The 25,520-nt window shown below is 33.4% G+C and overlaps 1 protein-coding gene across 3 annotated transcripts in view; it reads right to left on the reverse strand.

The window, feature by feature from the left end:
• Positions 1-25,520, reverse strand: part of BMP2K (BMP2 inducible kinase) — a 122,461-nt gene that overhangs the window by 45,434 nt on the left and 51,507 nt on the right. For all 3 annotated transcript variants that reach the window (XM_059922785.1, XM_059922784.1, XM_059922787.1), the window contains exons 2-7: positions 20,211-20,329; positions 16,898-17,003; positions 13,477-13,619; positions 10,906-11,027; positions 8,681-8,762; positions 4,878-5,010 (exon numbers count right to left, since the gene is read on the reverse strand). In XM_059922785.1, the coding sequence (XP_059778768.1) occupies positions 4,878-5,010; positions 8,681-8,762; positions 10,906-11,027; positions 13,477-13,619; positions 16,898-17,003; positions 20,211-20,329 (705 nt within the window). The remainder of the gene's footprint in view (positions 1-4,877; positions 5,011-8,680; positions 8,763-10,905; positions 11,028-13,476; positions 13,620-16,897; positions 17,004-20,210; positions 20,330-25,520) is intronic.

A 25,520-nucleotide genomic window follows, 5' to 3' on the forward strand; every position in this document is an offset into this window, starting at 1 on the left:
TGCTGGTGGGAATGTAAATTGGTACAGCTACTGTGGTAAACAGTACAGAGGTCTTTCAAAAAGTTGAAAATAGAATACCACATAATCCATCAATTCTCCTTCTGAGTATGTATCTGAAGGAAACAAAAACGCTAACTCAAAAAGATATCTGCTCCCCTGTGTTCACTGCAGCATTATTTACAAAAGCCAAGATATGGAAGCAACCTAAGTGTCCATCAATGGATGAATGGATAAGGAAAATGAGAGGCATACACACACACACACCATGGAATATTACTCAGTCATTAAAAAAAGAGAAGGAAATCTTGCCATCTGCAACAACATGAATGAATGTGAGGGCATTATGCTAAGTGAAACTGGTCAGACAGACAACAAATACCATACGATCTCACTTAAAAAAACAAAAAACAAAAAAGACAGATACAGAGAACAGACTGGTTCATTATATATTATATATCACTATTTCACTGCACAAAGTTAAGAGGTAAGAAAATTAATCTTAGTAGTTACATTTAACAGTATATTCTGGAATATATGATAAATTATGGTAAACCTTTGATATCCAACCTTAACCCGAAAAACCAAGTTTGGCTTCAAAGCATCCAAAGAAATCTCTGCAGGGAAAGTACATCCTACTTAGTATCTGACAGCAGATGCCCTGACCCCCACCCAGAAAATCAAAAATTAGGTTAGCTCAGGAAGAATTATAATGACATCAGTAGTAGTGGTAGTGGGAGCTGTAGTAGTAATAATGATAGTAGCATTAAAGGCCATCTCTTTCTGAGTACTCGCACATACTAAGAAGCACTTCTCATAATTCATTTAATTTTCACAATAACCTTAAGAGGTAGGTAATTTAATATGCTCATTTTAGAAATCAAACTGAAATAAATGGAGCTGCCCCATATTCTGTACCAAATAAGTGACAGAGCAGATGTAAGCCTAGGCCATTTGGCTCCGAAAGCCAAATTGCTCTTAATCTCCACATGTACTTCCTTAACCACCATAACAGAAGCTAAAAGAAAGGTGAAGCAACCAGCCTTCTGTTCACTCTTCAAAACTATTCAGTAATCCCGTTAGTTATGCTTCTCATTCTCCTCTAAATATTCTCTAAGTTCTTTTCAACTCTTAGATCCAAAAATGGAAAGTGCTTCTCTCCTCATTGCCCCCCCCCAATCCATCTCCATTACTTGTCTATTGGAAAAGTTAACAGAAGCTAAGAAGAAAAATTCTAAATAATTGCTACTTTTAAGAAGTAAAGTCTGCAGAAAGTTAATAAACTGAGCTTTGTGGACAGTAGTTAATATAATTAACAATTATTATCATTAATTTATTAAATATTATTATATAAATAATAATAACTACCCTTGACCAAACTGGTGATAATCAAAAGTGTATTCAAGTACTTATATAACCACAAACCATACAGTTTTAGCAAAGATTAAGCATGGCTATTTCATTTTCAAAAATCTTGAATCATATAAAATAGATGTAAACAGCATTAGTAAATCTATTCATACTAAGAAGATATATTTTTTAAATGCTTTATCTTATAAATAAATGTGGGACAACTACATTGTATGAATAGACAGTTGGCAATAAAAAGCTTCACTTTCAAAAACTATGAGCACAGCTAGGTAGTTTCTGGTTTCTGAAGGTAGAATTTACTTGAAAGCAATGTAAATCACCAATTAGTTTATTATAAAAGCAGACAGAGAAACCTAAATAGGATGGTGAGAAACAGGCAAGGTCACATGTGAAAAATGTAAAAAATAAAATTGCAAAGAATCTAAATGTTTTCTAAAGACCACTGCATTATAGATAAGTATGTTCCGGTTTTAAAAAATCTCTACTTTGTTATTAAGCTTTTACTACTCAAGACAATATTTAAAAAGTAAAGTCCACAAAAGCCCTTTGACAGGAGATAAAATACCAACATTTACTTGAGTGTTTTTATTTTATTCAACCTTGTTTTTTTATTTCTGCCTAGCTCTGAGAAATCAGTTCAAAGAAATTAATACATGGTCGAATTTATACTAACATTGATAAAACCTAAAATCTGTACATTTATTGAAAAATAAAGCAAGCATATGATGCCCAGTAAAGCATCAATGAACTAGAGTCCAATTAGATCCTAAAATTGTCTGCAGTGTTTAGCTTTTCTACCTTCCTACTATACACAAACACATATACCCAAACACATACACAGAGAAGGAAAACAAACAAACCTAACACAAGAAAATAAGATTTCAAATGGAAAGAAGCCTCACATGTGAAACAGAATCCCATCCCATCCCTACAGGCTGTAGGAGCTGTAGCTGGTATGTGATTTATCAGTCTACTCAAATGAGAACCTAATCCTAAGTTGCAGAGTTAGTGTACTGGAGCCTGTGTCTGAAGTTTAAGCAGGACTTATAAACCTGAGATATAAACTGGCTGTGGCAAGAGGGAAGATTGGAAATGATTGGATCTCTTAGAATCTATACTGTGTTGCATTCTGAATCAAATGTTGAAAATCTCTCATTTATAGCTGGCAAATAAACCAGAAATTTCTTGTTGTAACTATCAAAAAACAAAAAAAAATTAAGATCTCATCACTATAAGCAAATTAAATCATGAATCAGGGTATATACTGTCCAGTCTCTCATACAGTTTTGTCCAATGAGGATACTGAGTTGCTAAGACACTTCAAGATCCTCAATAAAATCCTCAGCCCAGTTGTGATTAAAGCATTATACTTAACAACAAAACAGTGCCACAGATACAATGATTTACAACAAGGGCTTCAATAAAAGGTTAAACTTCAATTAGCCAGAACACTCAACAGCCAAAGTAAATTCCTCCATCTATTTTTTGAGCATTCCAATTAATGAGTTTTTTCCATGCTTTTGATGCCCTAATTTTTGGACAATGAAGGAAGAAAGCAACTGGATAAGACAGAGCAGCTTATGGGTATGACGTTTATTCAAATATACTCTAAAGTATGTTTGCTCTCCAAAAAAAAATTCACATTCTGCAAAATGGCAGGCTAAAAATAACAGGGCTAATGAGGAAAAGAGAGCTGGGACAAACCACTGAAAAAAAAAAAACTATACGGCTCTGTCACCAGAACACTGACAAAAACATTAATTGGTATCTGGGAAGGTAACTTGGGCTGACCAGGCAGGTAGCTTAATTTGGCTGAAATCTGCCACGAGGACATAAAAACACGTCAAAACAAGACTAGGAGGGTCTCAACCAGTAAGATAAAAGTGCAGTTCCGAGCCAGCACGGGTGCTAGTCAGGAGGCCCTCCGTTGGTAGAGAGTCATACAAAAGCTGAGAGGTAGACCTCTCTGGGAAGGAAACCTCAGGTACAAGCATTCATATTAATGTTCTCCAGTTAGAGTGGAAAGTCTACAAGCTGGCAGTGCAGCAGCCAAGCTCAAGGCTACTTCCTTCCCCTACAAGTTACAACACCAGCTCCCCCCCGCCCCGCCCTGCCTCCCCTCGCCTAGGAAAAGCATTCCACGTGAAGCAATGTAATTTTTGTGTTCAACTGACATAATCTCCAATTTCCAACATGTATGAGCAAATCCACATTAAAGAAACAAAAAGATCATGCTTTAAATAAGTTTGCAAAGTAAAGCCAGATATCCTTTTAGGCTCCATTTTCTTTTGATTATTTTTCTTCTGGAGTGTTTGCCCTTTTCTTTTTGAGTTACATGAGTTAGCCAATTGTCAAGTGTGTAATAAATTTTTTTTTCCAGTTTGTCATTTGACTTTATGCCTGGGTTCATGGTTTGGGGGAACTTTTAATGGCTTAAATTTATATGTCCATGGATTCATCTTTTCTATGTCCTGAGATTAAAAGCCTAGTTTACACATTACCTATTCCAGTGTTATAAATAAATTCAGACCTATTTTCTTCAAGTACATTTATGTTTTATTTTTTACATTTAAGTCTTTGATTTATCTGAAATTTTAGCATAATGTTTCAAGTAGAGATCCAGTCTGATTTTTCATCCACAAGTGCATAATATAGTTTTGTATTTCCATCTGTTCTTCCCCACTGAGTTGACCTGCTATCTTTATTATACAAAACCTCAAATATATTTACATTGACCCTCTTTTCTACTGCACTGATCTCAGTGGCTGGAGGCTATGACAGAGGATGTTTAAAATGGAAAAAAACAGAGTAGAAACGCTAGAAACACTTTAACTGAAACAGTGCAGAGCAGTGCTGTTTAAATACTGCAACTTCCTAACATATTTAATATCTGATGATCCTCCCCCTCCCCCAAATCATCTTTTTCAGAAATTGTACCATGTGCATATATAAAATATTAAATTACAGTACCTGTCAAAAAGGAAGAAAAAATTCTTAAAAGAGGCTGTAATGAAAACTGAGGTGTTCTTTTGGAATCAAAGGCCCACAGGATTTCTCCTTCTGACATACACTTAGGTTGTTTTCTAATTTTATAATCAATAAGGAATACTAAAAAGAGTGGCCAAATAAACTACTATCTAAGATTGGCAATACTGTGATCTAAAGAAGCAACAGATCTGGATATTTGGATTTCAAAAGTTCAAAGACTGAATAACTAAATGTTACGCTGTTAAGTTTTTCCAGAAATTCCAGTTTCCTTAATTACATAATCTCTATGTTCTATAAAACCTTATCTAGAGCTTAAAAATACCCATGTACTAATCATTAATTAATCTGCGTTCATTCCTATAGAAGTCTTATAAACATCTTTTTAAATGTATTTCTTGACTATAGTTTCATAAAATTATAATACATGAAATTAAAAGACTAGGTTTAGGTAAAGGAATGGAAACAGCAGGCCCTAAGTACTGTATCTTATAATGTTTTTAATAAATTTTCCAAGTACTTACTTATTAAACAATGTATGTTATGGGAGTAACGGGAATTGTCTGGGATGGTGAAGCTGCCATCACAGATAGCAACCTGACTCTCACCAAAAGGAAGAGTGAAGAAACAAAGTTTATACAGCAAACATCCCAGGGCCTGTAAAACAAAGCATGAATATCATCAGAGCTCAAGTATCAACTTAACCACAAGACAAAAAAAAGGAGCCACAAACCAAAAACTAAATATGTTATTAAAAGAAATAAAAGCCTAATGTTTCTATACTGGATCAATCTTTTCACAAATTACAACTTAAACAAATTAATGCACTTAATTTTTAAAAAGGCATTTAACTGTATCATTACCATATTTTTCTATCACATCTGTGGCTAGCTGGCTGAATTAATGTTATCATGGAACTCTAGATCATGAATGATATAACTAAAATTAGAAGTGGCTGGTTCCCTTTGGGAGAAAAATTACACCTTTATTTCTTTCACAAGGAAAATATATATTTAGTACATAACTAGCATATTATAACAACCAACGATGTAAATAAGCACAAGGCTCCTCCGATCAGAATTTTTTGAAAATTCACTATAATATCTGTTTTAAAATCCTGAGATTCCAAGTACAAGTTAACCAGAAGTTATACTTAGCAGACAACCATCAATACTGATTATTCCCTGATTTTCACTGATTTCATGAGCACGTCATTATTTCAGAATATATTATTCACTGAGCACATAATATAAAAATTAATTCTCTACTTCTATATATAATCCTACAATTTTAATTCTACATTACACTAGTCATATTTGTACCTGGGTAATCTATATAAAACTCAAAAAGGAAGGGCTCTGTCTGCTTCACTTGCATGGATTCATAGACATCAGAGCACCAATAAATCTACTTGCTGACAATGAAGACAAAACACCCTAAAACACAAATTGCATCTGGAAAAGTAGCACAGGAAATTTTTAGCTAAACTGCCAACAGCTCAAACCTGAGACACAGTAATAAAATGTGATTTTCTGCTCAAGAAATCATTATGCTGTCACAGGAAGTGTCACCTATAAGCCTTATGAGTGTAAGGGGTGATTCTAATTCTAAATTGATTATATAAAATTATCCAGGAGTAACTATACAATTACATTAGCAATAACCGAAATTTGGCCTATCTAAAAATTAGCAAATCAGCTTTCCTTTGTTGGATTTTCTCCACACAGCAACTTAGCAAACCCAATTAACAAATACACTAGTTTTATAACTACTATGAAGATCACAATATACAGAAATACCTTTCTGAGTTCAACAATATTAACTTACAACACATTATTTTCAATACTATAACAGTCTTCCAATGAAAAAAGTTTGAAGACTCTAGAAATTTCAATATATTAGTTCAAAAACATTACTAGATTGTTTACCATATGACTAAAAAACTATTAAGATTCTGAATAGAAATAACCAGTTCAATGTGGCTTTAAAAAAATTTACAATGCTTTTTTTCTATAAGGAAGATACTTGCAGCTTTTATGCAGCAAATTGAGCGTAAGCCTTCTTTAAAAGCACTAAAAAATATATTATTAATGGTGTAATATCTGCATTAAATTACACCTTTCTTCTGCCCAAATGATAGTTAGGCAAACTGCGTTTTAGCCAGTTTTATCTTGTCAATCAAACCTTTAGTAACGTGTCTTTTGTTGCGGGAGTTCCCAGATAACAATTTTAGATAGCAATGCCAATGTACTTAAAAAACATAAATCTAAAATACTCTTGCTTTACAGAGTGTGAGCACAGTGAGGTGTCCTAATTTTTTTTCACACCAAAGGCATTTCCCTCTTTATCCATTTGATACAATGAGAACTTTTGAAGAAACAGGAGGGAACGAATGACCTTATTTTGAAGGCTGAGTATCACCATCTTTAATTTTCCTCATTAAAAGGTAACATGAAGCATCTCTCACTGAATTTCCTACTGGTCAATAAAATCAGCATCCTAGTTCTCAGGATAAAAATAACCTACAATGAAAACTTCAAAACAAAAATTTTTTCCCCAAAATATATATGCTAAATGAATACTTTAACCTCAATATCATAACCCTCTGAATCAGCAGCATTTTTTTTCTGGGTATTCTTGAATTCACACCTAAAATGTTGTAGCATTTCATCTGAGCTAAGACAAGCATTAAAATGGCATCATGGAAATTAAAACTCTGTCAAGCATATAAACACAGATTCTGTTTTCTGATTACTTTTCTGGCTTCTTTTTTATCTTTGAGTTATCTATTTGTCATCCCACAGCTATACCAAGTTATCCATTATAGAAATACTGTCCCATATACTAATCTGTAAATGGTATAAATTTTAAACTTATCACTGACAATTTAGTATGCTGCCTGGCATGCATTCGAAGCCTGGTGAAAAATGAAAACAACAAAAAAAGATTCCCTCCTTTTTGTTAAGATATTGGGTAGCAATCACCTTCTTAGAGACTTTGTTTTTTTTTTTAAATCAACCCTTGATGATTTCAAAACAGCAGTCAAGCTATAATGTCTGTTGTTTCCTCTGCTGTTGAAATATGCTTTTAGGTAATGTGGATTTCAACATCAGTCACAAAATTAGGCCAGAAAAGACTTCCACAATTACCTCCTCTAATTAATACCTTCGTCTTATAAATTAAGATCCAACTGAATTTGCTTTCTACATTATACTGCAAGCCATTTACTATAAACCATTTAATGAGTCAAATGTTAATGCTGAGAAGAGCGAATGGAATTTGAGTCACACAAGCTGGTGATCTGTAAGCAGTATCAAGTTACCTAAATCAAACTTATTCCCGGTTTGATTAAATTATGTATACGGTCAAAAATTCAACTACCACAAGATTTAAGAACCATCGGTGAAAAAGTGTATATTACGTAGACAGAGGAAAACCAATCATAGATAGATACTCTTTTTTTTATTATCTTGCAAGAATACTTGGTATCCCAACCCCTATAAGAGAAGGCCAGGAGAGGGGCACCAAGAAGATACTCATTTGGGTTCACACGTTACACTCGACTACTTTCTAAACATTATGTTTTAAAACAAAATAAATGACTTTTCTTGGAAATTCTAGAACTACTTCCAAAGGAGTATTTTTCCTCCATCCCTAACATAGCCACTAGTGGTAGATATGGCTAAATACCTGTTAAATTTAAATGAATTCACATCTAAAATAGAGTTTCCTGCTAGTTTATTAAATATAGCCCAAACACATTTTACTTCTGAAATAAGTCCTAAAGAAGTGTGGGCACTCTAACGTAAAGTTCAACTCTAGAGAAACATGATATATCTCAATAATTCAATCCACATATAGATGCTAAATGATAAAGAACCTCAATATATACAGGTTAGTCAACAGTATGTTTATAATTTTTAAAAAGTTTTACTCATGTTAGTTTCCACTAAAAAGATCCTAAAATACTCCAGAAAATTATAAACAATATTACGTAAGAATTATGTCCAGCTTTTCCATACTGTGATCAACCAAAATTGCACTCAAATAAAAAAAAAATGTTAACAATCATATATAATTTAAATTCTAAAAAATACTGTGGTAAAAAGTTACATTATATGGAAATCCTTTATTTGCCTTTTTATACCTAAGCTTTCCATCTCAGGATCAAGAAGATAATATGTGCTAATATTTTTCTTCTGAAGAAGAAGCTTTACTGTCCACCACTCTCTGCTACTTATTAGGAAATACCTTGCGGAGGACAGGGGGAAAATAATCAGATTTTGTTAATTTGGTTAGTGAAAATGTCAGCCTTTCTTGGCCTTACCCAGATATCAGCCTTGGTGGTGATAGGTTTCCCTCCATAAAGGTTGATCATTTCAGGGGCTCTGTATGACAGAGTTGTATACCTGGCAGTAAATAAGTAAAATGGAGTGGAGATATAAAAAAAAAGACAGATACTACATTGTTTCTACATAAAATACTACGAAAAACTTTTAGGTTCGATAACATTATAAAGAAATAATACTATTTTAAAAGCTCATTAAAAGTCCATCAAGGATTAAACAATACAAAGCATCTATACACATTTTTATTCAACAAGTGCAATTGCATCTATAATGATAAAAACAATTTTTAATTGAAAAATTTTAAATAAAGGTGACGTATGGGAAACGTACTTTTCCTTGAATTTCTTCTATGAAATAATACAATTTGACTATGAAAATATCCTTATCAAAATATTTTAGTCTATTAATTTAAAAGTAAAGCTTCCACCTTCTCAAAAAATTAATTTCTATGTTTATTAAGCAGCTTGTTTTTATGGACTCTAACATAATTCCTTGCACACAGTAGTAAATCTCCTTTAGGTTTGTTTTTATAATTGTTGCTTTAAAAGTAATCTCGTTGCCATAATTAACTATTATTAATTATACTAATTAAGTACAATTCTAAAACTGACTGTCAGCATAAGCAATTTGGAATTAAAAGATACTGTGAATAAATATTTACCAGTATAAAAACTCCAAATCCATTATGAACAGAATAAAGTAGTGCTCAATGAACAGAATAAAGTGGTGCAGAAATTATTAGAATATCAGAGGAATTCCTATATTATGGCATAATTTAGGATTCATTTTCAGTGTTTATATGTTTCATTTTACAGAGTATCTTAAAGCTCAATATTCTACCATCTTACTTTTTCCAAATTACCCTGACTGGGTGATACATTCTGATGATACTACTACAGAGGAGTGATCTAAGAAACCAGAATATAAACTACATGAGGACGGGACTTTATTTTTTTTGTTCACTGCTATACTGTAGCACCATCAACAGTGTCCACTACATTGTAGGCCCTAAATAATTACCTGTTAACTGAATAAATGGTTAGATCATTAACTCCTCAACTGAGCCACAAAGCACAAGAATCCATGAGCTTATTACATTCATCACTAGTGTACAATTCTGCTGAACCTTAACTATACTTCAGATCTTAACAGCAAGAAATGAAACTTCCAGCAAGTCAAAGATGCTTGAGCAGAATTCTGCAGCTGTCACTATACATCACAACCCAATCTTTTTAAATTATATGTATATACAAATATCCACAAGAAGCTAATTCAATAATTCATTGTTCTGTTTCTTCAGGAAATTTATATGTTTACTAAGGAGTTTGTTTTATGGAATCTAACATAATCATCATAGGCTGTTTCCTGAGTAGAAATATGTTAAGTCTAGAAAACCATAGTTTTATACAAATGGTCCAGAGTAAGATCAGCTCTACTTCAGCTATCTCAAAATATATGTTGCAGTTCAAACGAAAGCTCCTAGGCAGCCTTAAACAATTGAGAATTTGTCAGGAAGTGAAGAAAAGCAACTTAGAAAAGGCAGCTACTTAGAAATTTCTATTCTGACAGATCTTTCTGCATTCTGTATCATTTTATTAAGATAACCTAAGATTTACAAGCAGTACTATTTTCTAAAACTAGAAAACAGAAAAGTCAGGGAAAGGTCCTTATAATAGTACTCTAGCAACCATGGAAAGTACAAGATTAAGAAAACGTAAGGCAGATACGAGTTACATTTCTAACAGAAAGTTTTCCAATACAATATTATAAAGTAACAAGTTTTCCACATAGTTTTCAATGCATTAATAGATCAATCTTCTTAATATTAAATATGAAGTTTAATGTTTTCAAATAATTTAATTTTTTCCTAAGAAGCACAAATCCTCAGTACTGATAAAAACAGATGTTTAACTGAATTCAGCAATAACTTCAAACTCCCTTTAATGATTCCACTAATTACTATAGCTTATTTAACAAATTTCTTGATAAATTTGTTTACAATGCAGATGAAAATTTTGTTTCCATTGTAAAATGTATTTCCTATTGAACTAGATGAGACATAAACTAATCAATGTCTATGGCACAGAAATATCTTAAAGAAATCTATTAATGGAATACCTAAAATTTATATTAAAAGAGCTGGTCACAGACTCAAGTTAACTAAAATTCCCATGAGACAAAGCACAATAAAGATAACACTTACTTTTTAATTTCTTCTTCTACTATATTAACTCCATCTTTCTGAGGATTAAGAAATTTATTTGTGGCACTGCCAAAGTCACAAAGTACATAGTTTCCACCATCATTCAACAAAATATTTTCCACCTTCAGAAAAGAAATGCAATTATTAGTAGTATTTTCAAGGTGAAAATTATCTTTTTATAACAATGTTTTTACACAATAAACACTGATATGTATATATAGAGAGAGACAGAGAGAGATAGGTAGAGACAGAGAGAGAGAAAGAGGATACCTCAAATTGTGAGAAAGGACAAATGATTCAGAACAAAAATATACTTTACTTTATCTACTGCTTCTCTCACTAAGAACAGAGAAGTGCTTCTCCCATCCCAGGATGATTTTTGCAAGAGCCAAGGAACCCTAAGTCCTCTCAAAAACTGCTTCTATGGAAGAGAAGAACTAGTGGCAGTCAGAGTCTATACTACACCTCCATTTTTCTCCTTTTCTGACACTTAGCTTACCTATAGAAAGGTAACAAAAACCATTACAATTCTACCTCTGATTGACTCCTAATTCCATTTTTATCTAAAATACTACACTGAAAAACACAGATTTGACTTTATGCCTTAACTTAGAGATCAGAGTTGTAGTAACTTAAATAAAAATTATGTGCACAGTTTCTAAAACAGGAGAATGTGGGTTCACAGCCCAGCTCTGCTACTTATTAGCATATGTACCCTTGGACAACTTGCTTAACTACCCTTGTGCTTTAGTCTCCTTATCTATGCAATGGGGAAAATAATAATATCTATTACATGGGATTGTTGTAAAAACTGAAAGAATTAAAACATGTAAAGGGCTTAGAACAGTGACTGAAATAAGGTAAACATGCAATAAATGATACTATTATTAATATTTTTACACAATATTTTTTATTTTTATGATACAGTTTTAAATGAGTAATTCAATTTCTCTCAACTCTACCAAAATACTCACATTACAGTTTCTTTACAATTTTTCTTCTATATTTCATTTTACTCTACTTTTAAAAATATTCAATATTTGTACAAAATAAAGATTTATACAAGAAATCAACTTAAAAAAAAGAAACTTACTTAAAACAAACACAGGATTGCATAAATTTACACATGTAAAAAGAACTAAGTATATGAAATATGGTCTATATAAAATTATGCAGTTCAATGTCTTTTTTGTTTTAAAATCAAGAAGACTCAGCTGAAAACATCAACTTTACATTTAAAAAGTTAATGAGCTACAACAGTGCAAAAAAATCAGACCCAATTATTGGGGAAAATGTAAAAGTTGCATATTCAAGAGAACTGAAATGAACTATACTGGTTATCGAAATTAAGGGACAGAGGTCTGCAGTCAAGTATTTCAATCTTGCCTTGACTTGTATCCTTTCAGTACAGGTGTCCCTAGATGATGCTTTCATGGTTAACAACCTATATTCTAAGTGACATCTTCTATTCTCTTGTATCTTAAGAGCATTTTATTATCACTTTTCATAAATTTTGTATAATAAGTCAGAATTAGGATTCATTGATTCATTAAATATTTATTGAGACCCTGCTATGTGCCAGGCACTGTTCTAAATGCTTGGATACATCAGTACACAAGAGAAAAATCCCTGCCCACAGGAAGCTTACAGCGTAGTGGGAGAGGACAGAAAATAACCAACAGACATAATACATAAGCAAATTTTATAGTATCAGAGAAAGTGACAAGTGATAATAAAAGGTAGAACAAGTAGAGTATGGAAAGGTTAGGTTGTAATTATAAATAAGGTGGTGTAAGGACAGGACTCACTGAGAAAGTGAATCTGAGCAGATTTGAAGTGGGGGAAAGATTAGCCATGGGATATCTGGGCATAAAGCATTTCAGGAAGAGGAATTTTTGTAATCTTAGTGTTTGCAGGTATCAAAGAGGACACCTATGCTTCTAAACAATATGTGTAATGATAGCTCAAGCAATATGATACCAGGAATGTCCAATCCCCTTTGGGCACTTTTTCCAATTTAACAAGTGGGTACCATATACAAGAGGTCAGATTCCACGAAAATGTAAGACAAAGTGACCTTAGAGTGACAATCATCACCAAATTATAGTAAATTATCTAAAACTACAGTAAATTATAAATAAATGAGTAAAGAGACCCATGTATGGTCACCTCCAATATCTCTGGAAAACACCCTGATGCTTAAAATGAATTATAAGAAATAGGAGAGTGCTGAACTGGGAAGAATAGTGTGGAGGGATATCCAACCTGTGTCAGTGATGTTCATATTTTTGTTCATATGAAACCTTTTAAAGAAGCCTGCTCTGTAAAACAGAAGCAAAGTAGGGAGCACAAAATCCACCTCTACAGCCGTGCTAGCAACCCTCAGGGTCATGAAAAGCACAATGTCAATTCTATAGTCAGTCTTTATATAGCCTCAGGACATGTAGCTGGGGACAGAGAGACCAATCTCAGTGCTAGTAATAAAAACTGGTTTATATGAAGACAGTCCAAGAACATTTTTAACTCCAAAGTTTAAAAGGCATTAATCCATAAGTAGACTAAAGTTCATACCTTCAGATCCCGGTGAATTATTGGAGTCTTACACTGATGCAACCTTGCAACAGCTTCACAGGTATCACAGAATATCTGTAACACTTCTGGTTCTGTAAAACCTGTCTGCAGCTTCTTATTCATCTGATTCACTACCTGCCCAGCTAACCAAAAAAGTAATTTTGAGAAGACATATTTTTAATAAATGAAGACTACCACAAACAAAGAGAGTAAGAAATGTCTATGGTCTCAGGTAATGGGGAATTGGCTTTTTTTATAATTTTCATGTAAGGATGCTTATTATACCATATTGTGTTGATTCAATGACATACATTTTTTTTTTCATATTTTACATCTCTGAAATGAGAACATCTTAAAATAAGTGACGTTCTGCTAATGCTATTGGCCATATTTTAACATCTTCAAATTCAGAGTGTACCTTGTAATTGATGGCATCACAGATTTGAAGAAATGGTTATTCTTTATGGTTATAATTTATAGTCTAAAGGCAGAGATAAACACTAAACAATCACACAAGTATTTATCATAATTACGTACAATAAGGATAAAATGAGAGAAACCCAAATTTAAATTAGTGAAGGAGGATGGGGAGAAGAAAATGCCAGAGAAGGCCTAAGGAAGTGATTATTTATGTTGAGACTGAAGGTTAATCAGGAATTAACCTGGCAGAGATCTGGGAGAACACACTAGTGATAGCAAGTGACATATATAAAGGCCTCTAGTTTGGGAAAGAGCTTAATGATTTTGAATAACTTCAAGAGAACCACTGTGGGTATGGTCTAGAAAGCAGAGAAGAGAGTAAAGTCAGATGATACTGACAAGACAAACAAATCAAGATTTTATCTTGAGATTTTTATCTTGAGAACCAAGGAAACTTCCTGATCTGACCTTTTAAAAGATCTCCTTGATAGAGGGATGGAGGAATCACAAGAGTGGAAAAAGAGAGATGGGTTAAGGGGCTAATGCTCTAAACCAGGTTAAGAGATAGTGGGCAGAGTAACTTACTAAAATCAAATAGCCACAACAATGAGCCCCGAGAGGATTATTAAATATTACAATGTATTATAATAATTGATAATCTAATAATGACAATTCTTAATTACTAAGAGAAAGTTTACTATCATTATATTTTAAGAATGCAAGTAAATACATGACTCATTCACAGCATTCTAACAGAAATCAAGTTTGGAAATTTGAAAAGGCAAGCTTATGTTAACTTGAAACTTTCCTGTAACAAGTGTGAATAAATGAATGTCTGCTACTGTGTAATCTGTAAGAAGGTGCATACACACCTGTTCCTTCTATTATTACTGCCTAAACAGCATACTCATATATTTTCTGAAATAGGTGTTTTTTCTTAGAACTTTAAAGCAGCGGGGGAAAAAAACATTTATTTTACCTATCAATCCTCAACTTTCAGAAAACTCAGGTCCATTTGGTTGTAATTTGTTCAAAGTGTCTCATATAAGATTGAGGCACTTGACTAGGCAGCAATTTCCTCCATCCTCTTGTTTGTCAGACACCCTGACTCATTTTATCCAAAAATTAAACAGTAAGAAAAGTGTTTTATTGGTGTTCATTCACATTCTTGAAACATCTTTTCACAGCTAAAGAAATCATAACCTTGAACTCTTTCTATCTTTTCCACACTTTCAATGTTGTAATGAGTAGAATAAACTTTAAACAAAAGTCAATCTTCTTTCTTCCCTTCAGAGATCTTTGGGCTAGAAGGCTTGAATCACAAAATCCAGTCCCCAAAAAAAGCTAAAAAGCTCTATTTGATCTGCATTTCAAATGTAGAAACAAACAAAATTTCATTATTCAAAATCAAAGTCTTCTGAAAATTAAAGTAAAATTATTCTAATGAAAAATTTAAAAATCAGATTCAGAAAGCAAACAATGTATACTGAAGGTCTTTTAAAATAAGGTGCATGTAACTCCCAAATCTTTACATATTTTTCAAACAGTTATCATCTAAACAAGAACTTTTATACTCTGTCCAATTTCATCATTAAAATTTAAAAAGTCAACATTTTTCTAGCCTCAACAATCTTCATCTCTCTGAGATTACACTTATTACCACTGAATTTAAAATGCTATACCATCCCATTTAAATTTTGATATGACTTTTTTTAACAAGATACTTAATTTTATCTGCAGTAGACTGCACCATTGGCTCCCAAATACTCACTTGCCTAAAAACTGAAGCTCATGTAGCTCCCCTTTTAAAATGTCTTCTGGATGACAATTAAACTCATCCAGGATTATAATTATGCTCAATTCAATTATTTTTAAAAAGTTACAAGTAGCCAAGCTACAAGTAGCTATTAGTCAACTCTCATCCAGCTAAGAATTGGCACCTTAAATGCTAGAATTCAGGAAAGTAGGATAAAGAAAATCAGTATCGTCTCCTTAAAGAGATCACAATGCTTTACAGTAGAGAAGATGATATATAAATAAGGAAAAACAATCAAGAAAATATCTAATTTTTTACATTATATATGGAAATAAGTTACAAACATATCACAATAGATATTATAATATTGATTCATTTCATTTTCCTCTGTCCTTCCCCCTTCTTACAAGACTGGAGTAAATGAGACCACATTTTCTCCATTATCATCACCAACCTCCTTCTCCTCCAACCTTCAGGAAGTGACAAGAGTTCCTGGTACCATAATTAACAATCATAACTGTCTTAAGAGAACTTATATATAAACCAGGGCTCCCTAGAATCCAAACTGTCAGATACAGTCTGATGGGGGAGGGAGGAAAGCAAGTTTGCAGGAAATGGATTAATTGCCCCCATTACACCCATTAAAGTAAAAAAAAAAAAAAAAAAATTTCAGGGACTTTAAAAATTATTATTATAATTCTTAAGGCATACTATACAAGCAAATATTTCTTTGAAAACACCACATTATATCCAAATAAAATGTGGTTTTCTATCTTCTGATGTTTTCAAAAGACCACATAATGTAAGTTTATAAAAATTATAGATCAAAATGCATCCTTGAAATTTATTACATCTAATACGTTCAAAGATAACATGGTAGCGTGCTGGAAAAAAATCTTCCAACACTAATATGGACACAGTATGCTCTTCTTGGTTGGATTATAGAAGAAATGTATAGGGAACAGGAAAGGTGACTGTTCTTTATGTTTTAGATTTTCTGTTTAAAACCCAACAGCATTTTTCTAATTGTCCACTAAAATATGCTCACATCATCACTGCATCAACTATGAGTAGGTTTTAAATACTTTTTAACAGCACTCCTTATTTAGACAAATAATTAAAGCTGAGATTGCAATGAATGCTCAGAATTAGATGACAGCTGCCCTGGAAGAAACCAAGACACCTGCTAACCCATTTTTATGGGCAAATTTTTTTAGCATAAAACAACTGCAGAAAAATACTTACCTCGACAATATTCCATTAAGATAAGCACTTCCCATACATTATCACTAATTGAATTAACAGTACAGTCCAAATAACCCACGATATTTTTGTGACCAGACAGCTCTTTCTGTAAAAAATAAACAAAATTTTAAAAACTGGCAAACATATATTTTAAAGGTCTATCATTAACAATGATTTCAAGTCTAAATTGATATATTTAAAGAATTTCAAAAAGTAAGATTGAGGTGTAAGTATGGAATCTGACACATTTCAAAAAGGTTTCTACAGTTTCAATGGAAAGTTTATTTATATGTGACTGTCATTTCCTAACAAGCAAATAGTTAATGAATACTTATTTTAAATTCACTGGGGAAGAAAGAGATGGCTCATTCAAAAGTAACAGTTTCCAGGGCTTCCCTGGTGGCACAGTTGTTAAGAATCTGCCTGCCAATGCAGGGGACATGGGTTTGAGCCCTGATCCAAGAAGATCCCACACGCCACAGAGCAACTAAGCCTGTGCACCACAACTACTGAGCCTGATCTCTAGAGCCCATGAGCCACAACTACTGAGCCCAAGTGCCATAACTACTGAAGCCCATGTGCCTAGAGCCCGTGCTCCGCAACAAGAGAAGCAGCTGCAATGAGAAGCCTGCGCACTGCAACGAAGAGTAGCCCCCGCTCTCAGCAACTAGAGAAAAGCCCGCACACAGTAACAAAGATCCAACGCAGCCAAAAATAAATAAATTAAAAAAAAAAAAGTAACAGTTTCCAAAAGTGAGTGTACAAGATAGTCCTTTGGGACTCAAGAATAAAATATCAGAACTTTTACTTATTTTTATCTTAAAAAGATAAAGAAATTAAGCTCTAACATTTATGAACTAACAATTACACTCTCGTTTGTTTGTTTTGTCTGCAACATATTGCAATTTATGTCCACCTAGTCAAGTGAATTTATGAATGTATGTACTTTTAACTAAATAACCTAAAAAAATAAACAAATAGCTAAAAAGGATTTTTGTAAAGAAACCATAAAGATAACACTAATATTACAAGTACAAGAAAATAAGAAGAACATGGCAAATCTGACACTTTTGCTCCTAGTACAAGACAATCATCAACATTTATAAGGTTAAAAATCATAATGATCTAAATAAGGTCTGTCTGTAAATTAAAAACTCTTATCAAGAATACTGTTTAAAATAATTTACATCCACTATCATTAAAATAAACCTAGTTTTAAGTGTGTAATATAATTTGAGATATTAGCTAACGGCAGCTGAACATGTGAATAATTCATAAATAAACATAAATAGTGAAGGATTAGTCATCAAAAAACAGTTGGAAGACAACTGCTCACCTCCCCAAAATATCTTATTTAAAAGCATAGGATCTGAGTTTTGCTGAGGTTGATGATGACTATATTTTATATATCTGAAAATTATACAAATTCTATTGAAAGGAAGAATTACAGTACAATACCATATCTGGGCTCAAGTTAGAAAACTTAGTCTAAGATTCCCTATTATCTCAGAGTAAATCTTTTCACCCTTTTGACTAATAGCCTTACCTGAAAAAAAGCAAGTCTCAAAGCCTAATCAACTCTAGTCTAGCTAAGGGATAGGGACAATAAAGGCAGAATTCTGATATGTCATACTGTACAAACGTGCCTATCTTCAAACAAAAAGGATCAAAATATGTGTGTTGATAAAGATATTGATACAAAATAAGAAAATCTCCCTCTTAGCAGTTGGGGAGGCTTGACAGTAACAAGTGTTTACAAGGAAGTGGAAAAACTAGAACCCTCCTAACTAACACTGCTGGTGTGAACAGAAAATGGTTCAACTGCTGTGGAATTAATGGTTCCTTAAAAAGTTAAATGTGGAATTACCATATGACCCAGCAATTCCACTCTTAGATACATACCCAAAAGAACTGAAAATAAACAATACATATGTACACATATTCATAGCAACACTACTCACAATAGCCAAAAGGTAGAAATAGCCCAAATGTCTATCCATGTTTTTTTTAAAAAGTCCATCAATAGATGAACACATAAACAAATTTTGATACATATATAGTATATATGATAGAATATTATTCACTCAAAAAAAGGAATGAAGTGCTGATAAGTGCTACAATGTGGATGAACCTTAAAAATATGGTAAGTGAAAGAAGCCAGACACAAAAGGTCATATACTGCTTGATTCCATGTATATGAAATATCCAGAATAGGTAAATCCATCAAGACATAACATAGACGGGTGGTTGCCAGGGCCTGGAACAAGAGTGGAATGAGGAGCAACTGCTTCATGGGCAGGGGTTTCCTTTTGGAGTGATGAAAAGGTTTTAAAACAAGGTAGAGGCAGTCTGTGCACAATACTGTGAATGTACTAAAAACCACTGAATTGTTCATTTTAAAATGTGAATTATAAAATGTGTAGTATGTGAATTTCACCTCAATAAAACAAAAATGTTAAATATATATATTAGCACTTGATAAACAGTGGATGAGGAGGAGGAAGAGGAAAATAATAAAAGAAAAGAGGAAGAGAGGAGGAGAAGGAGAAAGAGGGGAGAACAAGAATAAGAAACCATCCAGAGCACTGACAATTAGCAACTCTAGAAAAAAAGGAAAGTTTTATTCTGTAATTTTCTCGAAATGTTTAATCTAGTTAACTGAGTAACTGAAATTTTCTTTAATGATGTATTAAAATATTTTTCACTTTTCCTAATATTAAAGAAGAATTTTTTCCTTGCTGAAACATACCTTACCAATACTACAGAGTTCACACACACACACAAATCAACTTTACAGCATGATTTTAAAAATGAAAAGCAAAACTAACTGTTGTCTGTGAATAGTAACACATATAGTGAATGTATTAAATACCCAAGGGAATGGTAAGCACCAAATTCAGGATAGGGGTTTCCTTTTGGATGAGGATAACAATATAAGGATAATGTTAGAGACGAATACACAGAAGGCTTCAACTGTATCTGTAAGCCTTTAATTCTTAAGTAGGGTAGGGGGTAAACAGGTGTTCACTAATTTTCTAAATTCTTCTCTTCTCAAAATATTCCATAATTTAAATTTATTTTAAAAAGGAAAAAAGAAAGCAGAGAAGCTTGCCTGTTGAACTACAATAGGGAAGGGAGGAAAGGTAGGAGTTCTTTGTATTTAGCCCTAAGTATGGCTATAAAGAGTACACTTCAAAGGTTATCTAGATGTGCCCAAGCCAATAAGCAGCTTGCCTAAAGGCTGGTTAATGTTATGTGAAAAACTGAAAGAAAATACACCAAATTTTTCAAATGGAATTACTCTTTCACTTACCATAATTGTAATTTCCCTTTTACAAATGTTGAGGTCTGTCGCGTTATTGACATACATTCGCTTCAATGCATAGCGGAGTCCACCATGAGTCCGCACCAGGAAAACTGTGGAGAATCCACCTAGAAGAACAAGAATCGATTAAATAAGAAGAGTTTGAAGCTCCTGCCAAAATCATATAACGGCACTGAGGAGCTTAATCTCACAGGGAAATAAACTGATTGTACACAAGACAAAAATAAGAACAGTGAACAACTAACACATTGTACTAAATTAACAGCCAAAACATTGGCTTCCTATGCCAATCATGAAGTAGCACATACAGGATAACATGCTTCTCAAGTTAAAATATACAAATATCATTTGAGTGGGAATATTTCTTATATAGGATGTGGAAAATGTTACAACTTAACTATATCACTATAGTTTGGCAAATACTAGTGATTGCCTACCCATCAGCCTCTCCGTCTCAGTGATGACAAAACACTGATGTGATTTAATATGAGACATCAACAGCATCAGATGGGTGGGTCCCTTTTAAAGTTCCAGAGGTTGAACCAACACTGTTCTAAGGCAATAATGGGAATCTCGTTTCCTCTTGTCAGCAACTGATTTAGGATTGAATATGTAACCAATTTTGGCTATATGGGACTATAAGGGAAAGTATGCTGAGGGTTGCAGGAAAGATTTTCCAACCAGAAGAAACAAAACAAAACAAAAAAAGGATTTCTATGACGAGGCTCTGCTCTTCCTTCCAGCTTTTGGATTTTGTTCTATAAGAATATAATCTTTAGACCTATGGCAACCATATGTGGTCATGATGGAAAAAAGAATCAGAGAGAAAATGACCCAGAACACTGAATTACTTCGGCTACTGAATTACACAAGCCTTCCAGACCTCTCATGTAAGATTATAAATGTCCTCATTATTTATGCCACAGTCTGTTAACTGTACCCGAGAAAGCATCATATCTGAAACACATAGCCAGGTATTCTAAAGGACAATTACTTCTGTCACATATAAACAAAGATTTCCACCTTAAGTTTTTAAAACTTATTTTGGCATAGGATATTTTGTAGCTTAATTATAATTTTAAAATAAAAAAAAATTACCAATAGCCTCATTCACCAGAGGGAAGACAGCAGAAGCAAGAAGAACAGAAGCAAGAAGAAATACAGAAGCAAGAAGACAGCAGAAACAAGAAGAACTACAATCCTGCAGCTTGTGGAACAAAAACCACCATCACAAAGAGACAGACAAGATGAAAAGGCAGAGGGCTATGTACCACATGAAGGAACAAGATAAAACCCCAGAAAAACAACTAAATGAAGTGGACATAGGCAACCTTCCAGAAAAAGAATTCAGAATAATGATAGTGAAGATGATCCAGGACCTCAGAAAAACAATGGAGGCAAAGGTCGAAAAGATGCAAGAAATGTTTCACAAAGATCTAGAAGAATTAAAGAACAAACAAACAGAGATGAACAATACAATAATTGAAATGAAAAATACACTAGAAGGAATCAATAGCAGAATAACTGAGGCAGTAGAACGGATAAGTGACCTGGAAGACAGAATGTGGAATTCACTGCAGTGGAACAGAATAAAGAAAAAAGAATGAAAAAAAATGAAGACAGCCTAAGAGACCTCTGGGACAACATTAAACGCAACAACATTCACATTACAGGGACCCCAGAAGCAGAAGAGAGAGAGAAAGGACCTGAGAAAATATTTGAAGAGATTATAGTTGAAAACTTCCCTAACATGGGAAAGGAAATAGCTACCCAAGTCCAGGAAGCACAGAGAGTCCCATACAGGATAAACCCAAGGAGAAACACACTGAGACACACAGTAAACAAATTGGCAAAAATTAAAGACAAAGAAAAATTATTGAAAGCAGCAAGGGAAAAATGACAAATAACACACAAGGGAACTCCCATAAGGTTAACAGCTGATTTCTCAAGGGAACTCCCATAAGGTTAACAGCTGATTTCTCAGCAGAAACTCTACAAGCCAGAAGGGAGTGGCATGATATACTTCAAGTGATGAAAGGGAAGAACCTACAACCAAGATTACTCTACCCAGCAAGGATCTCATTCAGATTCGATGGAGAAATCAAAAGCTTTACAGACAAGCAAAAGCTAAGAGAATTCAGCACCACCAAATGAGCTCTACAACAAATGCTAAAGGAACTTCTCTAAGTGTGAAACACAAGAGAAGAAAAGGACCTACAAAAACAAACCCAAAGCAATTAATAAAACGGTAATAAGAACATACATATCAATAATTACCTTAAACGTGAATGGATTAAATGCTCCAACCAAAAGGCACAGGCTTGCTGAATGGATACAAAAACAAGACCCATATATATGCTGTCTACAAGAGACCCACTTCAGACCTAGGGACACATACAGACTGAAAGTGAGGGGATGGAAAAAGACATTCCATGCAAATGGAAATCAAAAGATAGCTGGAGTAGCAATTCTCACATCAGACAAAATAGACTTTAAAATAAAGACTATTATAAGAAATAAAGAAGGACACTACATAATGATCAACGGATCAATCCAAGAAGAAGATATAACAATTGTAAATATTTATGCACCCAACATAGGAGCACCTCAATACACAAGGCAACTGCTAACACCCATAAAAGAGGAAATCGACAGTAACACAATAATAGTGGGGGCCTTTAACACCTCACTTACACCAATGGACAGATCATCCAAACAGAAAATTAATAAGGAAACACAAGCTTTAAATGACCCAATAGACCAGACAAATTTAATTAATATTTATAAGACATTCCATCAAAAAACAGCAGATTACACTTTCTTCTCAAGTGCGCACGGAATGTTCTCTAGGATAGATCACGTCTTGGGTCACAAATCAAGCCTCAGAAAATTTAAGAAAATTGAAATCATATCAAGCATCTTTTCTGATCACAATGCTATGAGATTAGAAATCAATGACAGGGAAAAGAACGTAAAAAACACAAACACATGAAGGCTAAACAATATGTTACTAAATAACCAAGAGATCACTGAAGAAATCAAAGAGGAAACCAAAAAATACCTAGAGACAAATGACAATGAAAACACGATGATCCAAAACCTATGGGATGCAGCAAAAGTAGTTCTAAGAGGGAAGTTTATAGCTATAAAAGCTTACCTCAAGAAACAAGAAAAATCTCAAATAAACAATGTAACATTACACCTAAAGAAACTAGAGAAAGAAGAACAAACAAAACACAAAGTTAGCAGAAGGAAAGAAATCATAAAGATCAGAGCAGAAATAAGTGAAATAGAAACAAAGAAAACAACAGCAAAGATCAATAAAACTAAAAGCTGGTTCTTTGAGAAGGTAAACAAAATTGATAAACCATTAGCCAGACTCATCAAGTAAAAGAGGGAGAGGACTCAAATCAATAAAATTAGAAATAAAAACTGGAGAAGTTACAACAGACACTGCAAAAATACAAAGCATCCTAAGAGACTACGACAAGCAACTCTATGCCAATAAAATGGACAACCTGGAAGAAATGGACAAATTCTTAGAAAGGTATAACCTTCCAAGACTGAACCAAGAAGAAATAGAAAATATGAACAGACCAATCACAAGTAATGAAATTGAAACTGTGATTAAAAATCTTCCAACAAACAAAAGCCCAGGATTAGATGGCTTCACAGGTGAGAATTCTATCAAACTAGAGAAGAGCTAACACCCATCCTTCTCAAACTCTTCCAAAAAATTGCATAGGAAAGAACACTCCCAAACTCATTCTATGAGGCCACCATCACCCTGATACCAAAACCAGGCAAATTTCCTACAAAAAAAAAAAATTACAGACCAATATCACTGATGAATATAGATGCAAAAATACTCAACAAAATACTAGCAAACAGAATCCAACAACACATTAAAAGGATCATACACCATGATCTAGTGGGATTTATCCCAGGGATGACACGGATTTTTCAATATATGCAAATCAATCAATGTGATACACCATATTAACAAATTGAAGAATAAGAACCATATGATCATCTCAATAGCTGCAGAAAAAGCTTTGACAAAATTCAACACCCATTTATGATAAAAACTCTCCAGAAAGTGGGCATAGAGGGAACCTACCTCAACATAATGAAGGCCATATACGACAAGCCCACAGCAAACATCATTCTCAATGGTGAAAAACTGAAAGCATTTCCTCTAAGATCAGGAACAAGACAAGGATGTCCACTCTTGCCACTATTATTCAACATAGTTTTGGAAGTCCTAGCCACAGCAATCAGAGAAGAAAAAGAAATAAAAGGAATACAAATTGGAAAAGAAAAAGCAAAACTGTCACTGTTTGCAGATGACATAATACTATACATAGAGAATCCTAAAGATGCCACCAGAAAACTACTAGAGCTAATCAATGAATTTGGTAAAGTTGCAGCATACAAAATTAATGCACAGAAATCTCTGGCATTCCTATACACTAATGATGAAAAATCTGAAAGAGAAATTAAGGAAACACTCCCATTTACCACTGCAACAAAAAGAAAAAAATACCTAGGAATAAACCTACCTAGGGAGACAAAAAGACCTGTATGCAGAAAACTATAAGACACCGATGAAAGAAATTAAAGATGATACCAACAGAGAGATATACCATGTTCTTGGATTGGAAGAATCAATATTGTGAAAATGACTATACTACCCAAAGCAATCTACAAATTCAATGCAATCCTTATCAAATTACCAATGGCATTTTTTACAGAACTAGAACAAAAAATCTTAAAATTTGTATGCAAAGCAGTCTTTAGGGAAAACAACGGAGCTGGAGGAATCAGACTCCCTGACTTCAGACTATACTACAAAGCTACAGTAATCAAGACAATATGGTACTGGCACAAAAACAGAAATATAGATCAATGGAACAAGATAGAAAGCCCAGAGATAAACCCATGCACCTATGGTCCACTAATCTATGACAAAGGAGGCAAGGATATACAATGGAGAAAAAACAGTCTCTTCAATAAGTGATGCTGGGAAAACTGGACAGCTACATGTAAAAGAATGAAATTAGAACACTCCCTAACACCATACACAAAATTAAACTCAAAATGGATTAAAGACCTAAGTGTAAGACCAGACACTATAAAACTCTTAGAGGAAAACATAGGAAGAACACTCTTTGACATAAATCACAGCAAGATCTTTTTTGATCCACCTCCTAAAGTAATGGAAGTAAAAACAAAAATAAACAAATGGGACCTAGTGAAACTTAAAAGCTTTTGCACAGCAAAGGAAACCATAAACAA

Source organism: Balaenoptera ricei, chromosome 5, assembly GCF_028023285.1.
Source record: "Balaenoptera ricei isolate mBalRic1 chromosome 5, mBalRic1.hap2, whole genome shotgun sequence".
In the NCBI taxonomy this organism is placed as follows: domain Eukaryota; kingdom Metazoa; phylum Chordata; class Mammalia; order Artiodactyla; family Balaenopteridae; genus Balaenoptera; species Balaenoptera ricei.